Below are 13,870 nucleotides of genomic sequence, written 5' to 3' on the forward strand. Positions count from 1 at the left end.
CTCTGCATCCGCCCCCGGACTTGGCTTCCTTCATTATTCTTGAAATGACCCCGAGCATTCACTAGACTCAAATCCCTAGGCCTTCCGAGATGGAACGACAGTCGAGGAAAAAGAATTGGCTAGGGGTGGTCCAGCCTGCTTTCTGATGACGCGATTTCGTCAGCCGTTTATTCTGAAGGCAATGCTATTGGAGTAATACGTGATTGTTCTTCTTGAAGGGCTGCCTGATTTCTCCATGGGCGGGAGGTGCCTGATGGCGATCGACGTCCCTTCTTCCGGCCTCCCTCATTCGAGCGAGTCGCATGACAACTCACTGATTGGATTACCGCTGGAAAAACTCGCCGAATCTGAGGAAGACGCTGAAGCACATCCACCAACACGTCACTTCTTTTTCGTCGTTTTGACTTCATTGGAAATTCCATCGCTTGCCCGTGCGACTCGCTCTGAATTGATAGATTTGCAGATATCCACCATGTCCGAGCTTGCGAAGTAGTCCATGGCGATAATGTTAGCTCCATCCCTCATGGACTGATCTTCCGAGTACCAGGATGAGATCCGGAAGTTATCTCTGTGAGCCAGACCACGGACGCCACCGCGATACTTGTCGAATATGACCGACCATACGCCCTGCGCCGTCGTCTGGGCCATGGCGCTGTAGAACCAACCGTATGGCCTTCGGAGACTCTGGCCGTTCTCCAGTCTCTCCTGGGGTTAGGAGAAATCGTCATTCGGATTTCCAAACAGATTCAGGAGCACGACGATCCGACCATCTCGACCATTATATAGCTTCGCAATGCACCCACTTGGAGAACATCGACTTCGTCGGTGTTAGCCCAGATATGTTGAACTCCCGGGAGGAATCGATCCTGGAGGTAGCCGTTCTTCTGAAAGGTCAGAATGGCTCGTTTGTCGCTTTCGATGATGCTGTTGAGGGTCTTTTCAGACGGCCAGGTCATTTCCCTCCGGTGGATGAATCTCCCTGGGGGAGGGAAAGATAAATGAAGGAGCGCAAATGAGAGTCCCGAGCGCACCTTTCGATATCATCGCTGTCTTGCGGCTGAGCGAGCCAGAAAATTTCAATTATTTTTTTTTAATTTATGATTTTGAAAGAATGTAAACGATCAGAATAGTGATCCTCCTCAATGCGAAGTGCCAGGGATCGCGAATACCCACCGAGAACTTCTTCGACGAGCTTCTCTAAGCCCTGATAGGCGGCGTCGCTCTCGAAGCCCTTGGGGAATTCGTGGAAAGCGACTATCACCACCTCTTTAGGGTAGATTTCCAAAAACGATGCGATATCTTGTAGAATAGGTTTCAGCGCATTCTGAGTGTAGAATCTGTCATGGTAGATCCAATATTCGTACCCGTCGTAAGGGGAGGACTCTGAATTGAGAAAATAAAATATCAATGGCGGGTCCACGGTGCGACTGATGCTGGTGGGAGATCCTCCATACGGGTCCCCTTTCATTCCTCAAGCTCAAAGCAAAGGGCTCTAACTTCGACTGACAGCTCCTGGTCTCAGATCCAGAAAGCGAATCCCGTAGAGAAGTTGGGTGAAAACGTCCTCTTCTTGGCAGTCTCTGTATCGATTTAAGTAGTTGAATTTGGTGAAATGTTTGAAAGTGCCGCTTTGATGTGTGCCGGGGATGACGAGGTCCTTCAAGGCTGTCCCACCGATCAGGGGGAGCAACTCTTCCATCCAACGAGGTTGAACGCGGAGACAACCCCGTGCCAGAACATCATTGTTGACGTGCAGCTCGCAACAGTGGGTCAAATTACCGCTCGGTTGTTCGCCAGCGATCCATTTCGTCTAGAAAAAATTCTGTGAGTTCACAGGAAATCGTCAAACCCACGAAATCGACCCCCAAGTTTGTTTCTGAATGACATGGGGCAGCTGGCATGGAGACTGAGGTTTACCTGCTCGAATTTGACGCCGGTGAAAATTCTGACGGAACGGTCTGTTTTCTCGGCGATTCGATCCCGGATGTGGAATTCACTGATTTTCTCCCGATTTTCGTTATTCGAGATGACGAGGATTCCATTGTCAATGTGTTCGGGCTCGATTTCGCGAAGGAACACTGCCAACTCTCGAACTTTCGTGTCACCATCTTTCGCCTGACCCGCCGATATGACCACTGACAAAGAAGGCTGCGATCCTACCTCTGAGGAAAACCGGCAATTCAAGGAGTGAGAATGAACTCATCTCTAGTGTCGCGGCGATGGGACCGACTTTCACTCTGAATTGAGGCAAAGACATTGCGCTCCACGGAGCGGGCGAACAAAGCTGCTAGGGTACCTCTGATAAGAAGCTGGCAGCAGGCGGTGGTGAGAACGACACGGATAAATCCCATATTGTGGTTGACCGAGCGAGATCAGAAAAAAATATATTCATAGGCAGCGCTATTGTATGCTCGTGATTGACATGACAGGAGAGCTTGTCGCAAAGGCTGCACGAAGTTTTCCGACTCGAATCTGTCGACAGAATCCAACCTTATATCGGGACATAATGACAATGCCCCCGATATTCTTTTCTCATGCGGCTGCGTCCCTTATTTGCTGTCTCAAACGTCGAGACCGGCAGGGGGAGATACGGATGTCACCCTGCGCGTGAATCGGAGTGGTGCATCGGAGTCAGCGGAGCTTTCCTTTCATGTGAAGACTCGAGACAATCATGTCATCGATTGCATCGTCAGAGGTGCATCCCGATCATCAGACCACCGGAGTCAACTGTCCGGTATTAGAAGTTGGCCTCGAGATCAACAGGGAAACGTTCTTCCGACGAGCCATCCATGGATATGGCCCCTGTTACAACTTCGCTTCCTTCCTCTGCTGGTTTCGATTCAGCTGTCAAGCGAGTGCGGTCGCCTCTCGAAGTCTGATCCGCGATACACCTCTTAGGATCTACCTTGCAAGTTCGTGACTTACTCACAGACCGGGTGCACGGCCCGTAGTATGAAGAAAGGTCAGGACTCAGAATTCAGGAATGATTATGGACGCATGTTCTTGTTTCGTGGCTTCACCCGAAGACCGCCATCGGGCGGTCAGTCGAACTTGTTGGAAGAAGTCAAGATTCTGTCCGGGTTCACACGGTCACTTTGATAGCGAACGCCGGGAGATCCAGCCGATCGTCGGAGCCTATGTATATCTATCCCGGGCAGATTTATGTTTCAGGTAATCCCGCGCTGCTGATCCTTCGATGTCGGCGTATTTAGACTCTGCTGGGCTCGCGAGAAGCCAGCTATACGGTCTCGAGTTCGTTATCATCGAAATAATCGGGGTCCCCGCAGGCCTCCCGTGCAATTTTGGAAGGAATTCCTGGGACCACCTGCTCGGATACCACAGGAAACGACATCTCTCAGACACGTTCTGCTGGGGGCGATGCAAGCGTCTGGGAGAGAAATTTTTGTACGGGAATATTCGCGCGGGGGATACGTGTGGAGTACTGTGCCTATGAGTGGCTGGACGGCCATCCCTTGGAGCAGGCGAAATGGAGGATATGCGTGCTTTTTTCGTGAGCCTCCCCCTCCCCGAATGAGCCATTTATGATGAGGTGTGTGAGGACGAGTAATAAGACGAGTGACGAAACCGTGTGACGAATCTCGCTCTTCAGTTTCAGTCAAATCAAATCGCGATTCGGGTAGTGCTGCAGATTTCAGCACCAATTGGCGAACACTTGATGCTTCATCTTCTTGATCGCTATCGAAGCCTCGACTCTATCGGAACTGAGGAAATAGTCCATGGCGATTGTATTCGACGTTCTCCATAGCGTCCAAAAATGTCTGTACCAACATGAAACGGAAAAATTTCAGCTTGTGTGCGTCTCCTCTGACACCGTAGCGGCTATTTGTGCCCAAGAGAAGGCTCAATACTCCGAGATGGGGTGTCAATTGCGCCATGGCTTTGTATAATACAACGATTCCGACTTCAGCTCGCCGCGTTGCTCTCTTTCCATGAAGGCTTGTTCAGATAATCGAAATTCCATCATCTTCAGGAAATCCGCGATGGAAATTATGGAATATAGGCAGCACAAGAAGCAGCTTTCACTTTCAAGTGGGGCACAGATTCTGTATTTGTCCATAGCTGAGAGTTGCCGATCAATTCATAGCAGCGGTTCCCAACCTTCTTTGCTTCGCGGCTCCCCGGAGAACTAGGAATTTTCTCGCGGCTTCCAGGGTGCCCCGTGCCAAGGAGGCTCTCGCGGCTCCTTTCTCTCCTTCCTTCTTTATCACATCTCTTGACGGAAGAGTCAAGATATCCGGTACTCTCTGATCTTTTCATACAAACATTGATGGCCCAACGGGAGAAGCTGAGTTCCGGAAGATGACGTCGACCCCTTTCGGAGCTTTCCCTCAAAAAGGACAAACCCTGACTGGGCGTCCGGAGCCCGACCTGTCTCGCTTTGTGAACGGCTCCCCAAGAGAAGTGAGGCGGCTCCTCGGGAAGCCGGGGATCCCAGGTTTGGAACCACTGATCTACAGCGTCTGTATATATAATTTCGAGTTTTGACGGAGAGGTCCCTCATACGTTACGAGAGCTCGTCTCCCTGTACTTATGATATCGTTCAAAGTCACTTGGTCGATCGGACCGGTCGAAGCATCGGAATTGAAGTAGCCTGTGGAAGGGCGGAGACAAAATGTGACTCCTGGGAGCGAATGCAATCGCGAGGAATGAAAATTCCCCCCCACTACAGACCGAGGATTTGGTCGACCGTGTCCTCCAGGAGTCGGAAATCCCTTCCACTCTCGAAACCCAACGGGAACCCGTGGGAGAGATTTTTCACATACCGCAGCCGGGTTCTGTCGCTACTCATTTTCGATAGTCAAATAATTGTCACATCCATTCGCTCGAGACACCTTTCGACTCCCCAGGTGCCGTTATCCGAGGAAGGAGAGGAGTCGCGGACGGAGTCTTTGATCATGTCGGCGAGAACAACGAAAGGATGGCCGCTATCCCCCCGGAATCACCGAAAAGCGACTCTCAAGGCGGACCGTTCTGGGACATAGTCGGCAGATACATCGGGCTTTTAGTGTTCTTCATCTTGGTCAAGACCTCTTGCTCCCTGTATCTGTACTCAGTGGTTTTCAGTGCGGTCGGCCCGACACATCGAAACCTGCAATATTTTCTCACAACCTTCACGTATTTCTTCGGCATCTTATCCGTTTGGTCGTATTGGCGGACCCACCGTGAGCTCCCTTCGAAAATCCCAGACCGCTACTATTTCACTGGGGCGGAATGGCGCATCATCGAAGCTCTAAGATACGACCATCAGGCTCTATCGGAAGAACTCGCAGTCATGGCCGACGCGCGTGGCATCCGGACTCGAACGCCGGATGGCCTCGTGAACGCCTGCAATACGTGTCGTGTCATCAAACCGGAACGAACGCATCACTGTAGCGTTTGTAGAATGTGCGTCATCAAAATGGATCATCACTGCCCGTGGTTCGGAAACTGCATCCACTATCACAATTTCAAGTATTTTCTCCAGGCTCTGCTGTACTCCACTCTCGGGATGACTTTCATGCTTCTTACGGCCGCTATCTATTTGTTAGTTTCGGATAATGGAATGAAACGGATGAAGGCGGCGGACGGAGCTGTGCTGGGTTTCGTTGTGCTCGTCCTCCTGAGTTTCTGTGTTGGCGTCCCCACTGGCGGATTTTTCGTGGCGTCCTTTTATCATGCAATGCACAACGTCACCACGTTAGAGGATCTGAAGGGGACGGTGTACTTCGCGGATGGTGCTGAGGAATCCTACAATTTGGGCTCGTGTTGTCTAAATCTGAAGCAACAGCTCGGGCCCGTCTTCCTCGCTTGGCTCATTCCCGTGAATAGTACCCCTGGTGATGGCACCCAGTATCTGGTGCGCTCCGATGTGGACACAGCTAAATCGAAGAGACGAAAATTGACGGACAAGAAAGCGATTGATCACACTTTCAGCGGGACGACAAGCTAGCGAGTGACAAATGTTGTCCATGGTCCCCATGGAATTGGTTTTTTGAAGCATTTATCTTCTAAATAATAAATCGAGTTGGGGCGGAGAATTACTTGTGAAGACACTCCCGTTTTCAATTGAATGACCTGTCATGAGAATCATTTGCGTGGTCACGATTTCCCTGAACCTTCCGGGATACGTATGAGTACAGATGGAAAAAAATGCCCTGCCGATCGGAGTGATTTGGGAATTCCGGTGTTCTTAGAAGCGTTCTTCGTGTTCCTTCCCTGCAACCGTCGCTCAGACGACGCACGATGACCTTGGTGACACAAGAACTTGCGTGTCTGCCTGCCGAAGATCCGGCTCGGCGACAGCGTCGGGTATGGAAGCTACAGTATCGAAAGTTTTGAAGTCCAGCTAGAGAATAGCGAAGTTGGTGACCCTTGCTTCTTAATTTTCATCGAAGCGTGATTGAGCTGGGAAAATGAAAATGAGGAGAGGCACGCTCTTCTTTCGCGTTTCTATCGATCATGGACCTCATTCTTTCGAATTCCTCCGTAGAAGCTGAGCATTCCCCCCAACCCGTACCTTTAGCTCATTTCATCGCCAATTATCATGGATTCAGGATTCAGGCAGCCTCGATGCTCCGGTGCTGCCGATTTCTCATCTTTGAGCTCACGATGCTTGAGTTTCCCTGGAGAAGAAGCCGATCAAGAGGAGACTTCCTCGACGATTCCTTCAGCAACGAGGCGTGCGAGACCCCGAAATGGCACCTTTGGCTTGAGGAGAGCCCCTGTGGGGACTCTTGTCAGACCTGAAACCCTTGATCCTAGCTCCGGGTGCTTGTGAGGGGCAGTTCAGCTTCCGGAATAATCCGGATACAGGGAGACGAAAGTTTCACTGACTACCGAATAGATATCGAAGTCTCTTATCTTCCGCAGCAAATTTTGCACACGAATCGTGTGTCCTGAACGGGCAGACCCGCGCACGTTCCCCTGCTAAGACAACAAATAGCTCCTTCCTACATTACGCAACCGGATCGAACGCTTGTATCGTGAATCACCGCAGCAAAAACAGCTCATCCGGCTTCCACGCGCGTATCATACAGCTCCATCGCAGTTCTTATATCATCGGCTATCGCCCGAAGACTTTTCCGAAGTTCGTCGCCCATCTCATTCACCGATCGCCTGATCATCCAATTAATAGAACGATTCGTAGAGACAAAGTGAAACAAGAGGATCAACGAGCATTTTACTTCAAGTCTGTTTATTTCCACTTGAACCATTATTTACATTTATTTCCACAGATGACCAGCTGCAGCAACGCAAAGCAAAAAAACTTGGAGAAGAATCGGCAGAAAGGAGTCTTGCGAACCAAACTCCAGTCATCCACGAAACGCTTTGGCAGCTCTCATTCGAACTCTAAATTTTTCCGTCCCCATTAAAAACATCTTCGTTGGGTCAACCCTCAATCATCGATTCGAATAGTATTGGGTCCGTTCCCTTGCCTCACCCAGGATCTCTTTGGGAGAGACGTTTTGAGCCCGCTATGAGAGTTCTGTTTCCTTCCCAATCATCTCCGTCTAGGAGAAACTATAAATAGCGTGTGACAGTGTTACGTCCAGCGCAACAAGTTTTCTCTTGAGTATTCGTCTGTCAGAATCATGCCGCGAGTAGTCGACCATGTGACGACCAACCGATTCCTCAATCCCTGTAATCAAACAAATTCCGCGTTGAGTCGTCAACACCCTCGATCCTATCCATAGATGCGCTAATCTAAGACAGCTATATTCGAATTGCGGGTGGCCATCCTTACGAAACTATATAATAAGGGATCCGACACGCGTAATCAGACAAGCCAGTCGGAGAGTCTGCCGCAAAGTCAATTTTCCTCGCAGATTGCGGGAGTATAAGACAGATCAGATAAGTTGAGTGCGGAATTCCACTCGATTGACCGTCCAGACTCGAGGAAATTTTTAGAAACTTGGATAAAGTTCATACAAAAAAAAGGAAGCAGCGACAAAGGTCAGATTCGGGATATCTTCGAGTCGCTCAACGTGCAGTGCGAGTCTTGCTGAAGACATTCAGCTTCTATCGGACGTCTTTTCTCCGATTTTTCCGTCGACGGCTATATCTCCGCCGCTGCGCTACAAAAGCCGTCCGATGTTTGACGCATTGGCTACGGCCGTTTCACCGCTACGCGCTTCGTTGGTTTCCGCACGAATTCTCGCTTAGGTGAAAAAATGAAAGAGGTGTTTCACTATTTGACTTGGAATCGTTAATGATATACATGCAGCTCCTCCACTAGGGAAATGGGCTGCTTTCCGCCAAAGCGGTCCCCCTTGGTGCGATTGCTTCCAAATTTATCACCACCGGACGGGCCTCGGGTTCGACTCACTCGAAATTCGGACTTTCACTCACATACATGGTCTGCGAGATTCGAAGATGGTCCGCAGTTCGAGCCGAGCGGAATTTCCTCACCTCTTTTCCGGCTCTGGAAAATATTGGGGGAATCGGTGTATTATATCACTTACCAATCGCCGTGATCGACGTGGTGATGATGGTAAGTTTTCTTCTTCTTTCCTCCAAGCTGAATTCGCACTTTTATCCGGGGCAAATGTTTGACCGGTATGGGGATGGGTACCGGCAATAGTCCGATGCTGTGGAACATTCCAAAAATAAAAATTCCTCTGCCTTTTGCAAGCGTTGCGCGGAAGGATATTATAGCGAAGCTCAGCCGAAGTGCTGTCACTCGGATCCGTCTCGCGGTCGGCATTTGCGCAACTTCTCGGGATGAGCCGTGAACACCGGGAATAGAGGATCTCGATAAACGCTCGAGCCGAGTAAAATAGTTTTTTTTCGGCAAGCAAGAAGAATGTTCCCCGCCATGATCGATTCCAGCTCAAATCTTAGACTTCTGATAAATTCGAGATGTCGAATGTTCCGCTTGGATCATAGAGATCGATAAGATTATCGGGAGCGCCGCCGCTCTGAACGCTGAATACGAGATGGGTTCGAAAACCGACAGCGAGTCTCACGGATGACGCCGTGCTCAAGATCGCGCTCCGGTTGACCACCTCGTTCACCGTTCTACTCACCCTTTGTGATGATGTCCATGGTAAAGTGGGAAATGTTTGAAGAGCACTATAGGCAACACGAAAGATTCACTTTTTTGAGGCAACACCAACAAGCATAGGAGCGTCACAAGGACTCCGCTGAGAAACGTCAAAACACGGCACCTCATGTCGAAGGGACTTCGCGCCCTGAGGAACACTGCTACAGCTCGATGTGCCGACGAGCCGTTCGGCGCTGTCTGCCGAGGGGGTCTGGGAGCCGGGCTTTCCTCCTCACACGTCTTTCTACCACTTGTTCTTCTTCTTCTTCTCGCATTACGGATCTTCCGTTCTTCCGTAAAACCCGGCCCAGCGACATCGATTACGTAACGCCGAAAGCCGTGGGGGTCACGAGGTTGTTCGGGAAAACCTCGCGTTCGCTTTCATTCGGTCACACTGTCCGCGTCCGCATATTCTGTCACGAAGGATCACAGCGGAATAGAGCTCTGCGGATGTCGCCTGGGATGAACGTATCCTCGGGAGGTCTGAAGGCCATTGACCTTGAAACGGCCAGTGGTCGGATCCGACACAAGCGGAACAACTCGGACTCGACTCAACTTCGGATCAGAACACTTAGCCGACGAGGGTTTCAACTTTGCTGCAGGGGGCATTTTCGCTTCAAACTGTGACTTCCGGGTTTTTTTTCGGCAGCGGGCTCAACGCGGCAGGCTAACAGTTGAGCATCCGCGTCGCTACCGCCGGTTTCTAGCCCGATCTGTCAGTCTTTGTTTCAGATGACAATTACGTCACGGACCTTGTTGCGGTTTTCGGCGTCCGATCCCTCGCCTCTCGAGTCCGAGGTGAATTGAGTCTTCGCCCGAGCATTGTGGATTCAGATGGGTTGGGAGAAGACGTTTGTGCGTGCTGATCAAGGTTTCGATATTTTGGGATCTCTACTAGGAACATATGAACGTACGCTCGGACAGTCGGATTTCGCAAGTGTGTTCCGAGTGTCGATTTGTGGTCAGTCGAGCGTCGGACAACCGCAACGACTGCGTGCGCCGCGCTACGCAACGCTCAACCGTATAGCAGACATCGTTAGATGTTCTTTGCGTTGGGAGTGTCCGGAATTAGCGACGGAAAAAGGGGAATCCCAATGGGAATGGAGCAACTCACCGTCGACCAGAGGCGCAGCGATTCCGTCGCGCAATAACGTATGACTCATGGATGCACGGTCAAGCGGAAAATAGAAGGAGCACAGCATCCGAAGTCTCGGGACTCGGAGGCACACGGACAGTTTCCAACGGTTTTCAAGGGAGGATTCAGAGTTCGACCTCGTAATCTCATTGCCGATTGTCCTCAAAATAGGTTCATACCTCTTGCGGCGTCATCCTTCGGAATGGATAGTGTCACTATTATCACGCGATACTATGCATAGTACGACGGTTTTGATGAGACCGGGCCACGGCCGTGAGAATGATTCTGAATGATCGCTTCGTTCCTGCACATTTCCTCGTCAAGCCGGTCTCATGCAAATGAGATGGACCAATCGGGTGGTTATGCTGATAACGATCAGATAGTCACGGTGCGGTGTCTTGACCCTGAAGAATGCGGTCAGACCTGCTGTTAGGAGTGTCGATCAGATGGAGGGCTGCGCGATTCTCCGAATTATTTCCGACCTCTTTCAGATGTACATATGTTTCACGGGATAGTCTCGGATATCTTCCGGCGACCCAAAAGTCGCTTCAGGAGGAGGAATATCGGCTAGACCCTGTCGGAGACAGTCCGGCTGAATCCAAAGGGGGTTGACCGATGGATAGTCCATCGCCCAGAGCCGTTCGCTGATCGCGCGCAGATTTCGCATGGCCACATCGACATGCCAAAGAAAGGCGGGCTGGAATCTAACAATCGAGCGACATTTGTGATTTTCGAATCAGAAGATGAACCTTGGGACCGAGTGAATGAACAATCGAAGTCTCGGCTCCGGACTCCATGTAGGCATATAGGACGAAGGAGGCAAGGACCGTGGAGGTGCCATCATTCCCCAGGATCGAGACCTAGACCGTAACTGTTGGCTCAATCTGCTTGATGAGGGTTCTAATGCATAGATCTCAAGTCGGCGTGATTTCTATTCGGACCGTCTGACTTCTGTTTCTGATGATTCAGAGAAATAATTTGGGGAGTCGAAGGTCATCTCCGACGATCATGCGGAGTATTTGACTCTTCATATCGAATTCAACCCGAATTTACGAGACGAGAGAACTGCGAGTGAGACGATTTCACTTATACATTTTCCATACACGTATTTTCTACTCTCATGAGTCTCGAGGGCTCGCATGGAGATTCTTCTTCCGATCGATTTCTCCACCCATCTCAACTCAGGGATCGGGATCCGTCCGGTGGCAGACGGATTCTTCTCGGATCATCTTCTCGCATCGCGATCGCCTCGCGCTTGAGGTGAATCAGGCAGGCAAGCAGCGTCTGCCCTCCCTGAAGGTGACCCCGTCACCGACGGTGCTGGACAGCGGCAGGAACCATGCCAGTATGACGGGTCCAAAGATTTCTCTCCAGTTATGGTAAGCTCCATTATCATAGGGACTTCCCCTCGGATATTTGTTCTTGATTGCAATGAATAGCTCAACCGGTGTCGAGTTCCGGAAAACATGCCACAAACAATAGGCGAGGAATGCTCCGATGGCAAGAGAAGACGCCATGGAAATCGCGAAAACTGCTGTCAATAAATACTCGTCCATTTCGCTGAGTCTTCGATTCGTCTTGTCGAAATGAGGATAAGGTCCATGCATAATTGTGTAGAGAGTCGTGACGATGAACGCGCAGGATACGAACGCGTAGATTAACGTCAAAAGGAAAAACTTCATGTTCCCGAAATGTATGCAGTTCCCGAAAAAAGGACAATGATGGTCCATTCGTAGAATACAGCGTCCACAGATGCGGCAATGATGCGCGCGGGGGGGCACGAACAAACGACATCTCATGCACAGATTGAGACCTCTCGGAATATCTTTCAGATCCGCCAGATAATTCGCGTATGCTCGAGCCAAGAATCCGCGCTGTGATTTGAGCATATTAAGCTCGTCCTCGCTCAGCCTGAAGGCCTCGGGGATCGGACTCGGACGAGTGAAATTCGTTCGGTAGTACGACCAGAGCATTAAAAAATAGCAGAAAAGCACAACGGTCATTTGAAAAACTGCGGTGACGGTACTTTCAATCAGCTGCGAAACCGCTCTTTGGTACCCGATCACCACGATGAGTGAGATTATGGAGAGAGCGCCACCCCCCCAAAAACGCAGCGCCAGGATCCCAATTCGTTTGAGGAACTTCCATATCGTGGACGAGGGCATCGCGTTGTCGTAGGAGTCCAGAGACGACGAGTTTTCACGAAGCGCGAGCTTATTGCTGCAATAGACTGAAAATCTTCCGATGATCCGACCCGCCCTCCCTAGGTAGTATGACTTGGCGAGTTTTAGAGTCGACCAACAAAACAGGGACCTGCGGATGGTGCGCCGCGCACAGATATGCATCCACTTCTCTGCGAGGCTGAAATGGATCGAGAAAGCATGCGCTAAATACGGATGCGGCTGCCGATCCGGGGAAGTACCGGAACGTTGATGACAGAACTTCACGAGCAACCACTCTCTCACGTTAGAACAATCCCGAAATAGATGGGAGGGAATACCAGTCTCCGCTTCCACTGATCGAGTCGCAATCACGCTTCATCTGCAGCTCCGATTTGAGTGGCGGTGGTTTGAGCCTGGAGCATCTTCGAGCTGTTCACAGGAAAGCACCGCAGGATTTCAAAGTTACCGGACATGCAGGTCTGTTGAGTTTCAAGCCTCAGGGGATCTCTCTCCAATTCATTCTGATCCTACAGAATCACTCGATGATGCGCGTCGGGATCCCGGTTTCCTGCCGTCGGACTTGATTCAATTATTGATAGTTCATGAGGCACGCGTGAGCGGAATTGTCGGCTGACAGATAAGTTCCGCACAAGAAATGGAGGCTCGATATCTCAGTCAGTCAGATTGAAAAACTTCAGGGCTCAAAGACTTCAGATAATGAAGTTCACTGATGATGACATCACAGCTGCTTGTCCTTATGGCTATGACGAAACTGAGGACTTCACGGTCGGAAGTGAGCTAAGCGATTGACGATCGAAGATCATCAAAGATTCCCCTGAAGTATTACCATCTCAAGGTAGATTCTGATTTCCTAATTATTCCGAAGCGACTAAAGAGCTAAGCGACCTTTCCGGGAGGGCATGTATCGGGGAAGTTTCCTGTGGGAGACTTTTCTTCTGGTTCGCCGTCACTCTGGTGGCTTTTTATGCGGTGAGATCCATTCTGAGTGAACACATAAGACCCTCAGGTACACACAGTTCTCTCTTCCGACTGTCAATCCGATCGTGGATAGGATCATTCCCGGGAATCTTCCGGCGACGATGACTTCGATTTTTCAGGTGGAGACGGAGGGAAAAGCCATGGGGACGAGACGGAGGGAGATCCACTCGACGACGAACAAGGTGACGTCCCCTTTCACCCGTGTTGTATCCGCTCTTCGACCAGACCCTTCTCCCCCTAGGCCGAGCGAATCAAGCTCCTTGAAGAGGCCGCATGATATTCCCCGCATAATTGAGCGCGAACGGAGAATGGGTTGTTTATTCCAGACATACTCTCACCGCCCGGACGGGTCGATGAGGCATCGCAAATGATCAATGAATCGTTCACGCTCATCGAGCGGGAATACTTGAAAATTCGTGATACGTACTGGAACGAGAACCTGAAGAACAAGTTGTATCAGTCGGCCAGCGTATACAATTTACGCCTCAAGATGGGGATGAAGGCCTCATTGGAATTGATGAAAATTCGCCT

The 13,870-nt window shown here is 50.5% G+C and overlaps 3 protein-coding genes and 1 long non-coding RNA gene across 4 annotated transcripts; 1 reads left to right on the top strand and 3 right to left on the bottom strand.

Annotated features, from left to right (window-relative positions):
- Positions 1–265: 265 nt before the first annotated feature.
- LOC114827987 (uncharacterized) lies at positions 266–956 on the bottom strand. The gene is made up of 2 exons (XM_029112595.1): positions 804–956; positions 266–705 (listed from the first exon to the last, which is right to left on the bottom strand). The coding sequence occupies exons 1-2, from the start codon at positions 954–956 to the stop codon at positions 382–384; spliced, it is 477 nt and encodes a 158-aa protein (XP_028968428.1). The 3' UTR covers positions 266–381.
- A 3,983-nt stretch (positions 957–4,939) lies between these two features.
- On the top strand, positions 4,940–5,950 carry LOC100899516 (palmitoyltransferase ZDHHC15-like). Its single transcript, XM_003747404.1, has one exon. The coding sequence runs from the start codon at positions 4,940–4,942 to the stop codon at positions 5,948–5,950; it is 1,011 nt and encodes a 336-aa protein (XP_003747452.1).
- A 1,606-nt stretch (positions 5,951–7,556) lies between these two features.
- On the bottom strand, positions 7,557–9,202 carry LOC100907330 (uncharacterized). Its single transcript, XR_145653.1, has 3 exons — positions 9,027–9,202; positions 8,463–8,588; positions 7,557–7,639 (listed from the first exon to the last, which is right to left on the bottom strand). It is a non-coding gene; the product is annotated as an uncharacterized LOC100907330 (long non-coding RNA).
- A 2,241-nt stretch (positions 9,203–11,443) lies between these two features.
- LOC100899659 (palmitoyltransferase ZDHHC20-like) lies at positions 11,444–12,343 on the bottom strand. Its single transcript, XM_003747405.1, has one exon. The coding sequence runs from the start codon at positions 12,341–12,343 to the stop codon at positions 11,444–11,446; it is 900 nt and encodes a 299-aa protein (XP_003747453.1).
- Between the last annotated feature and the right edge of the window lie 1,527 nt (positions 12,344–13,870).

The sequence above is a fragment of the Galendromus occidentalis genome, unplaced genomic scaffold, assembly GCF_000255335.2.
Source record: "Galendromus occidentalis unplaced genomic scaffold, Mocc_1.1 scf7180000077517, whole genome shotgun sequence".
Lineage (NCBI taxonomy): Eukaryota > Metazoa > Arthropoda > Arachnida > Mesostigmata > Phytoseiidae > Galendromus > Galendromus occidentalis.

Coding starts and splice junctions, on each gene's coding strand:
- LOC100899516 (XM_003747404.1), top strand. CDS start 4,940: ATGGCCGCTATCCCCCCGGAATCACCGAAAAGCGACTCTCAAGGCGGA.
- LOC100899659 (XM_003747405.1), bottom strand. CDS start 12,343: ATGCCCTCGTCCACGATATGGAAGTTCCTCAAACGAATTGGGATCCTG.
- LOC114827987 (XM_029112595.1), bottom strand. CDS start 956: ATGACCTGGCCGTCTGAAAAGACCCTCAACAGCATCATCGAAAGCGAC. Junction 706..803: donor ACGAAGTCGATGTTCTCCAA/GTGGGTGCATTG, acceptor TCCTAACCCCAG/GAGAGACTGGAGAACGGCCA.